The 9,437-nt window shown below is 49.4% G+C and overlaps 2 protein-coding genes across 3 annotated transcripts in view; one reads left to right on the forward strand and one right to left on the reverse strand.

Moving 5' to 3' along the window:
• Positions 1-2,786: 2,786 nt before the first annotated feature.
• dok1a (docking protein 1a) lies at positions 2,787-6,599 on the forward strand. 2 transcript variants are annotated; one of them, XM_029143348.3, is made up of 7 exons: positions 2,787-3,192; positions 3,482-3,560; positions 4,650-4,765; positions 4,846-4,956; positions 5,026-5,095; positions 5,173-5,348; positions 5,426-6,599. In XM_029143348.3, the coding sequence occupies exons 1-7, from the start codon at positions 3,004-3,006 to the stop codon at positions 6,230-6,232; spliced, it is 1,548 nt and encodes a 515-aa protein (XP_028999181.1). In that variant the 5' UTR covers positions 2,787-3,003; the 3' UTR covers positions 6,233-6,599. The 2 variants fall into 2 exon arrangements, with proteins under 2 accessions (XP_028999181.1, XP_028999182.1); XM_029143349.3 differs by having other exon boundaries at positions 2,789-3,123.
• A 1,169-nt stretch (positions 6,600-7,768) lies between these two features.
• LOC114851998 (neuronal membrane glycoprotein M6-a-like) overlaps positions 7,769-9,437 on the reverse strand; it is a 10,505-nt gene continuing 8,836 nt past the window's right edge. The window contains exon 7 of the mRNA XM_029143983.3: positions 7,769-9,437. This exon is cut by the window's right edge and continues 339 nt beyond it. The gene's annotated coding sequence lies outside the window, so the exon portion shown is untranslated.

Below are 9,437 nucleotides of genomic sequence, written 5' to 3' on the forward strand. Positions count from 1 at the left end.
TATTTACTAGCTCTGCTTCCAGGAGGCTGGGTCTCGAGTAGCACAAATGTCTCTATTTATAGGGCTCCTCTGCTGAAAACAAACAAACTGTGTGTTGCTTCTGCATTCGCTGTCAAAGTGTAAAACGCAAATGAACCTTTTCTGTTGTCAGGTTTCAGTCCAACTATGGTAAATGAGGATTACGACTGAGAAATCGGAGCTGGGCCCATGGTCCAAAAGGCGAGGACATAAGAATCCATGACTGGTCTGGAAAGTGATGTGTATGTCCACTATGTACAGAGGGGATCAATGATGAGCATTTATTACCCACTTCTTGTTCTAACGCGTCCGTCCATTGATGGACTGATGGCGGTTGAGGCTGGTGCCGTGTCCCATGTGGACCTACTGGCTCCAGCACCTCCAGGTAGATCAGCTGGACGCATACAGGAGATGCCTGGTACCGTCTTCCTTGGGGCTGTAGATGTGTGGTGGTGATACTAACTCCTTTTGATTCCAGGAGTCTCAGCGACTGATTGTTTAAATTGGGGAGGCCAGTGGACGGAGACGGGCCAGAACCGGTCCACATATCTGCCTGACAGCTCAACACATGATGCCCCCACTGTAACACACTGCATGGACGTTTGTGTAGAAATGTCCATCACTTACATGTGATAAGATGCTTAAGCACCATTCACAGCTGAATCAAGCATCATGCTTCCGTCACTTCCTTGTCCTGCACAGCACCACAGGTTTACTACGAGTGACTGAGCACAGAAATTCACCAAGAACTTTTTAGAACATTGCTCGGAGCGCGATAAAATCAAAGCAGCACGGTCAAGTACAGCCCACCACCCCAGACCGCTTCCTCGTAAACATCCCGAAGGATGTGAAGCTTGGCAGCCAGCCTGTCCATCAAATTATGCCTCACATGCCCAACTAGTGTCGCTTCCCCTCAAAGCTCTTGGCTGATTTAGTCATTTGCTGTGAACATGTGAGGCTCATGTGAAAACAAGCTACAATACACAGACACAGTAACAGAGCCAACACGAGCACAGACACGGAAATCACTTTAATGAACAGTCAGATAGTCTGCAAAGCAGCAAAACCAAAGTAACCAAAGAGAAAATCAATGTAAAGGAGTTAACAAGACATGGAAACTTAGAGTTAACCAGCAGGATGAAGACTGGACCTAACAAATGAGACGACCAGCACAGACCAACAACAGCTGAGTTGTTGGTCTGTGAGAAAGAGAAAGAAAGAAAGAAAGAAAGAAAGAAAGAAAGAAAGAAAGAAAGAAAGAAAGAAAGAAAGAAAGAAAGAAAGAAAGACAAAAAGAAAGAAGAAAAGAAAGAAAAAGAAAGAAAGAAAGAAAAAAGAAAGAAAGAAAGAAAGAAGAAAGAAAGAAAGAAAGAAAGAAAGAAAGAAAGAACCACAAAGAGCAACGATTAAACAGATGTGCACACCTGTCAAACAAACAGCAGCGCCTCCGTGTGGCTGGAGGCTGAACTGTCACGTCCTTAAGGTCAGGAGGGAAAAACTCAACAGGTCAAAGAACGTTCTCAGTGGAAGAAGGGAAAGCATGATAAAATATCCAGTAACAGCGTAATAATAATTAGTTCACTAATTCATCTAAACATGAACATGGCAAAACTCAAACTCCGGCAACGACATCATCGGTTACTGAGTCTTCACATTTCAAATCAGCGGGGAGTTTAACTCTTTTGGGTTTCGCCTCATGACGCTCGTCATGACCCTCGGATCACATGGCAGTGGCTGCTCTCATGTGTGAAGGATCCAGTCCTCTGCCTGTGTGACCTTCCTCTGAGGGAGCGTTCACCCTCATTTAGGCCATTTTCCAGCTGACAGTAAAACGCAGCAGTGAGGCTGTGTCTCTCTCTGGTTCCTGTGGCCTCGTCCACAGAACCGGAGCTGATTATGCTGCTGGCACATGATTAACACTGTCCATTTAAGATCATCACTGAACCCACCACTGAGAACAAGAACCGTCAACAGACAAGTGCTGCATTGTTTTAATGGATCAACACACATTTCTAAAGGATACATAACAAATAAATTCAATTGATTTTGAGGTGATCATTAATATAATATTAAAATGCAATTATACAGACGTTTTTATAAATAAATTAGATTTTGGTCATTTTAAAATTTGATAATCCTGCACTTTGCTTTATTTATAATTCTGCTGCCGTGACTCCTGCAGATAAGTACAGGATGAAGGGATATGCACAGTACGTGTATGTGCTGTAAAGCCATTAGGTAAATGTTTCCAGGTTTAATTATGCACATGTTGACATCTGTGCATTAGCTCTGCAGGCAGGAGCTTGGTCTTATTATTCAGCTGGAACCAGATGCTTTTGGGTCGCAGACACCGAAGGTGTTTTCATGGGTTTAATTGGATTTAGATGTTTCATTTGCTACAGATAAAGATTATCAAGATACAGAGAAAATCAAGATAAAAATGAAAGTGAGGTGTTAGAGAACCACACAAACTAGTGTGTTTTTACCATGGCATCATGTGAAATTCTTACATTGTTACTGAAATATTTGATTTTATTTAAAACTCCTTTTGAAACATGCTGCATAAAAGTAGCTAATGTGACATATTGTAATGTATGAGTCAGCAAATGAAGCAGGGACATCAGATGTATGAAGTGTTTGAGGCTTGAATCGCGCTCGGGGCCTGTTGACCCTGAATGTGCGGCTGTGACGCAGGGAGAAGCCGTCGGACCCGTCGGGCCACATGTTCTGAGGAGATGATGAGTGTTAGACCAGAGCAGGACCAGATTCCTCTCCTGCGGTGGACTCAACAATCCCTGCAACACCTCAGGGCAGAGAGGTCAGAGGTCAGAGGTCAGAGCCCGGTCCCTCCGCTCTGTAACCAGGTGGACGACAGGTAGAAGCGCACAAGTACCAGCAGCTCGGCTGAGTGAGCGGAACCTCACAGTCACGACTGCACCTCTCGTCCGGACTCGGCTCATATTTCACGCATGTGTCACCGTGGGCATGTCCCAGCTCCGCTCGAGAGCTGCTTCCTGCGTCGCTGTGCTTCCACAAGCCAGCGCTCCGATGGAGCTCCACACCAAGACGGGGCCGGTGTACCTGCAGCCGCACAAAGCGGGGAAGGTGAGTGCGCTGCTGTTGGTCTGGACTCACGCTCTGATAACAAACGTTACACAGAGGCTCCACGAACAGGTGAGTCGCGCTCAGTTCCTGCTTTATGGGTCTAAACCAGGTGGATCCAGTTCTGAGGCTCAGAGCTGGTGCTGGAGAGGAACGCTGCTTCCTTGGTGTTGCTCACGTCAAACTCAGCAGGAACCGACACGTCGTAACACGACAGCTTTCATGCTGCACATTCCTGTGACAGATACGGCAGCTTTCTATCACACAGCGCCCGCTCTCTTATCAGCGGCAGCCTTTAATGTTCACCTGTGTCAGAGGGGAAGGTTTGTGTGAACTGAACCCTCAATCCTCCTGTCCGTAGAAGTGGAAGCCGGTGTGGCTGTCTCTGTTCGCCCCCAGCAGCAGCGGAGTGGGCCGCCTGGAGATCCAAGACGTGGGAGGTACTGTACAGAACCGACCCGAACCCGAGCCTGTAGCAGGTTGAGGCTAAACCACAAGGAGCTGCCTCGTTTCCTGTCGGAGACGTTTGCTGAGACAAACCAGTGACACAGCTCTGACTGGTGCGACTGGCGCTGCCAGGCTTCACGGCACCGATGTGGGTCAGTGGCCCAGTGTCACGTCTCAGCCGTCGCCACGTCCGCTTCAGCGATCATTTAATTCAGCTCAGCTTGTGGCTGTGATTTAACAGCTTCCTCTTTAGGATCAGTAACAGTAAACGCTGGACCTCCACGCACTGAGCTGGTTGAGGCCGTAACGTGGAGCCGGCGCCCCCTAGTGTCCGCTTCTAGCTCTACAGTTCACCCATTTGAACCTCTAACAGGTTATTTGGTGTCAGATCCACTGACAAACATTCAGTGAACCAGGATAAGCTGTTGATGATTATGGGATGTTACATTAGGCTGCAGCGAGTTCAGAACATATGACTGTTGATGTCTAAAGTCCATAGAGAATGAGCTGAGGTCACAGGGATGTTTGCTTAGTGGGCGTGTGAACAGCAGTGTTTGAATTACTGCATTTAGTGAATAACCAACATGTTTACATGAGGTGCAGCTGTGAACAGCTGGCACAGGCGGGTCATCTAGGACCAGTTGGGTTGAATGATGAGTTTAAGGGTCATGAGTAAAATGATTAACTAAAGCAGCTTAACTCCTTTACTCTCAGTTTTTGGATTTTGGAACTAGTGAGTTTAGCAGCCGTCTCCATGACAACAGCACAGCGGTTGTAAACGGGCGATTGAGCCCAGTTTAACTGTTTACTTGATAATAATTTACATCCAATACAAACACACCTGCCTCCACTTTGTGTACTACACAATAATAATAATAATAATAATAATAATAAGTCTTCTTTTCAAAATAAGACTTCTTTACTGTTACAAATTACAAGGTGGTCTAGAAATAGTTAGATCTTTTGTTCATCTTTTTACTTTAATGATCATTTTGTTCATCACTGTGTGTCCTTTGCTTATGTTTTGTTGCTTTAATCGTTTGCTCTGAGTTGCTCTGTCATCCTGTCTGTGTGGACCTGAGGTGGGGACTCCGGCACCAGGCGGCAGCAGCTGCCTCACGGGGACCGCAAGGTGGTGCGACTCTCGGAGCTGATCAGCGTCCTGCGGCTTCCTCCCAACGCCGAGGCCTGTCCCAAGGTCAGCGCCCGCATGCGTCCCGCTGCGTCGCGTGCTGCGTCGCGTGCTGCATGGTGCGACTGTGTGTGTGCTGCTTGCAGGAGAACATGTCGGCGTTCTGCGTCGAGACGCACGAACGCACCATGGTGTTCGCCGCCGCCAAGGACGAGTGCGTGGACTGGGTGGAAAAGCTGTGTCAGAGCACGTTCCAGGTGAGAGACGGGCGCAATCGCACAACGTTGTCGTGGAGCAGGTCCCATTTCATCACTGCTGTGTCTCAGAGAGGAGGCGCTTCCCGCTCCACCCAGCTCCGCATGGAGGAGAACCAGATCTATGCCTCTGCAGATGAGGGTAAAGCTCCTCCTCCTCCAACACCCTGTATAACAATCATCAGCACGACACTGGGCCTGACGTCGCTGTCCTTTCAGTCCAAGGCTCGCCGTTCTGGGTGGCGGTCCAGAGGACGGAGGCTGCGGCCCGCTGTGGTCTGCAGGGCTCGTACTGGCTGCACGTGGGCCCGGAGGCTCTGCAGCTGAGAGCCCAGCAGGACGACGTGGTCGGGGAGTGGCCCTACAAGCTGCTGAGGCGCTACGGCAGAGACGGGGTAAGACGCCGCCGCCGCCGCCGCCGCCCGGCCCGGCTCAGCCGCTGCTTCCACCAACACGCCTGTTTCCTCCCCAGATGGCGCTAACCATTGAAGCGGGCCGGCGCTGCGGCTCGGGTCCCGGGACCTTCGTCTTCGAGACGCAGCAGGCCGAGAGCGTCTTCCTCCTGATTCAGAGCACCATCAAAAGCAAAACCTCCAAAGTTACTCTGAGTCAGAACCCAGAGGCGGAGAGGGGCCCGGCCAGCAAGGCCCGGTCCCCGCTGCCCCGGACGCCGGACGCGAGCGGCGCGTCCTCACCGTGGGAGAACCGGGCCAAGGTCCAGGGGAAGATGTGCTCCTCTCTGGAGGACGTTGGAGGAGACTCAGCCGGGTCAGAGCCCGTAGCCGCACATCCGGCGCCCATCACTCTCATGCCTCTGCCGTCAGTGCCCACTCTCAACAGGCCCAGTCCCCGCCCCGACCCGGACGTGGTCCACGCCAGCGCCAGCGACACCCCGCAGCCCAAGGCTCTGTACGTGGATCCTGCCTGCGTCCTCCCACTCAAACCTCCCGCACAGCACCCACGCTTCAGCATCGACCACCCGGACTCAGGCTACGCAGAGGTCTACGACAAAATCAGCCCCGTGCAGAGTAAACGGGGCAAAGCAGACGAGCCCATTTACGCGGAACCGCTGCATAAAAAGGAAGACGCTCACACAGGTGAAACCAGGTCCGACCCGTTCGCTCACCTCTACGCTCAGGTCTGCAAGACGGGACGGGCTCCGAGTCCCGCCCCCCCAGGCGGCACCGCCCCGTCTGTCGCCGCCTCAGCGCCGCCTCAGCCTCCACACCCCGACCCCCCTCTGGACGACGTCATCTACGAAAGTCTAGGGGTCATTTAGTGGCTGCGTTCCATTCATATGTGCTTCAAAGCTGTGGTTCTGACTCTGATGTGTGAACCCACCACCCGGGCTCACGTGCAGGTCCTATAGTATTACAGCCTCCAGTGTCTCTGCTGAACTCATTCACTGTTCACTGATGTAAACTAAAATGCACATGCTGCAGCAGGAACTCAGATGCTCTTATTGTGGACATTCAGGATAGAACTGTGTGTTCCAGACCCACCAGCGGTTCATAGTGGGCAGCAAACTGGTTCTGTGGGTGGTGACGTCATTGTGGATATTTTGGTAAACTGCACCTCAGATCTGTCATTTTTTCATGCTAACATGGAATAAAGGCACAAACTCAAAGCGTTCCCTTATTAACAAGTACACGAGTGCATTGCTTTTTTTTTATCTGCCAGCGAGTTAACGTCTTTACGAATAAAAAAGCCGCTGTCTGCCCGAGCTGTTGGCACAGATAAGTACAGGAGAGGAGTGAGTCAGAGGACGCTGAGCACCAGAGCCTAGATATGATGGAGGAACAAAGAGGCGGCAGCGTGCGGCTCAGATGGAGGATCCGGTCTCATCTGTGGTCCGGCTCATGGTTTTCTGAACAGACCGTGTGATATTCTGCCGGATCCTGATCAGGACCCTGGGACGGACCCGTGGGTCGTCCCGACTCGCTGGTCTGGCTGATCAGCAATGCATCGCACCACATCCGCTTCACGCCTTCATGCAGCGCTCGTCTGAGATGTTTGGGGAAGAGGATGTGCTTTGCTGCTGCTCTGGTGGTTGCTGCGTAGCAACAGCGTCAGTGGAGGACAGAGGAAGCAGAACAGCGCAGTGGAAAGGGTTTGTTTGTATTGTTTAATCAAAATGACCATTAAATGCATAACCATGCCACAAACAACAACTAGATTCACTTTAGGCTTTTTTTGTTGGTTTTAACTAGTATAAGATTATCTTCATATTATGAATTCATTCATGTCTTCGGGTTATAACCAATGCTGCAAGACTATACACAGGTCCCACTGTGGGGATCTCAATGCACTTACACACCAAGAGAGAGAAAGAGAGAGGGAGAGATAGAGAGAGAGAGGAGAGAGAGAGAGAAGAGAGAGGAGGAGATGAGAGATAGAGAGAGAGAGAGAGAGAGAGGAGAGAGAGGAGAGAGAGAGAGGAGAGAGAGAGGAGAGAGGAGAGAAGAGAGAGAGAGAGAGAGAGCTCACAATGGTCAATAAGTGCACAAAACTTTTTTTCCCTTTTATCTGAGGTTAAAAACACTGACATGACGTCCACTGTCAGGCAATGAAATGATAGAATACTGTTACTGTAAAACTAGACCTTAAAAATACGGACTGTATCAGCGGAGACGCCTGAGCAGGACACGAGTCTGGTGGAAGCACCAGTTCCTTTAATCTGGGACGAATTACTTTGAACTAAACAAGGTGGTTTTGGTCATTAGCATCAAAGCATCAAGACGACTCATCCTGTGCCTCATCGATTGAAGATGGCAACTTCCTTCCTCTGTGTGTGTGTGTGTGTGTGTGTGTGTGCGTGTGTGTGTGTGTGCGTGTGCGTGTGCGTGTGTGTGTGTGTGTGTGTGTGTGTGTGTGTGTGTGTGTGTGTGGTTGTGTGTGTGTGTGTGTGTGTCTGTCTGTCTGTCTGTCTGTCTGTCTGTCACAGGGACCTGAGCTGCTTCCACCAGACTGGGTCCTCCTCCACTGGTTCACATATAGGTATATCTTTATACAGCGTTATGCAGGTACAGTCTTATCACTGCCCACAGCAAAGAAAACAAACCTCTTTTTTCTAAGTCAATGATTTCACATTTACAAAGATTAGTCAATAATAAAAGAGTGAAATGATATTGGTGAAAAGTAAAAGAGCGAAGAATTATGGCTCAGAGTGATGGTGGTGTGTGTGTGTGTGTGTGTGTGTGTGTGTGTGTGTGTGTGTGTGTGTGTGTGTGTGTGTGCTGGTAGGATCTCATCATCAAGCTTTCCCTGTCGTCTCTACTGGCAGATAGAGAATCGTCTACATCCTGCTCATCCTTCTCTTCTCCTGCTGGTGGGACCAATGTTGCCCTTTATTGCCTCAGCTATACAATAAAACTAATTATGTTTATTGTAGAAAATTCAGACTGCGTTTTGAAACCTCCACATATATTCTAGCGCTGAGCTAGTGTACGAAGAGAACCTGACTCCAGCTGCTCAGCGCCTGCAGAGCCGTGAGCTTATCAGCTGGACTACATTCCTGAACTAGCAAACATCGAGACTGAAGCCTCCTCGACAAACTTCCTCACGACCTTCAGTGAAGCAGCTCCATCAGTCGCTTTGTTTAGTTCAGATGCTTAATACAAATGTGTTTTGGTCTCATTAGGGCTTTAGGAACAAAAGAAGAGAATGAAACGAATTAACCAAAGCTCCTACAATAGGAGGTGTGTGTGTGTGTGTGTGTGTGTGTGTGTGTGTGTGTGTGTGTGTGTGTGTGTGTGTGTGTGTGTGTATCACGGAATTCATTACACGTACGTGTGAACGTGGTAAAACCCATCTTGTCCCATTTAAATACCCCTGGTGCTAAATGACACATAAATAACACAGATAAAACTCCAAAGGTGAGAACGATGGATGAGACTAAAACACATGAGACGACGTTGTGCTGCTAAGATGTGCTGTTTGACACGTTTGTACAAACTGGGGACGAAGGGGGAGGACTCGAGGCCCGTTTCACTAGTTGGCGCCACAGTAAGTGCTTCTGCTCCGATCACAACGATCAGACGTGTACAAATAAAGCAATAGAAACAATTTGGCCTCATTCATGTGCATATTTTAATACTGGTGGGGATTTCACTGCTCCAGGTTTGTGTGCAGCAACTAATGAAACTGGGCTGAGGATGGAGAGGTCACAGAGCGGTAGAGGAGGGGGGGGGGGGGGGGGGTGGTTAGCCAAGCTACCCTTCTGTACCTAGAGGTACCGTTTCCCCATGTTTCTCTGCGATACCAGTCATAAAGTGGCGAAACGACACAACACAGCATGACACCACCAAACAACACGACCATTCAGCCACATAATGTGAGTGTGTCGAACCAGACGCATCCTGCTGCCGGCTGCTGCAGACGCTACATGCATCATGTTTTATTGACCCGTGTCTATAACTCACATTAAGAAAAGATCTGAGCACAGGCTCTTGTTTTACGACGTTTGACGAGCACAAGGAGGTTCA

Source organism: Betta splendens, chromosome 1 (genome assembly GCF_900634795.4).
Source record: "Betta splendens chromosome 1, fBetSpl5.4, whole genome shotgun sequence".
NCBI lineage: Eukaryota > Metazoa > Chordata > Actinopteri > Anabantiformes > Osphronemidae > Betta > Betta splendens.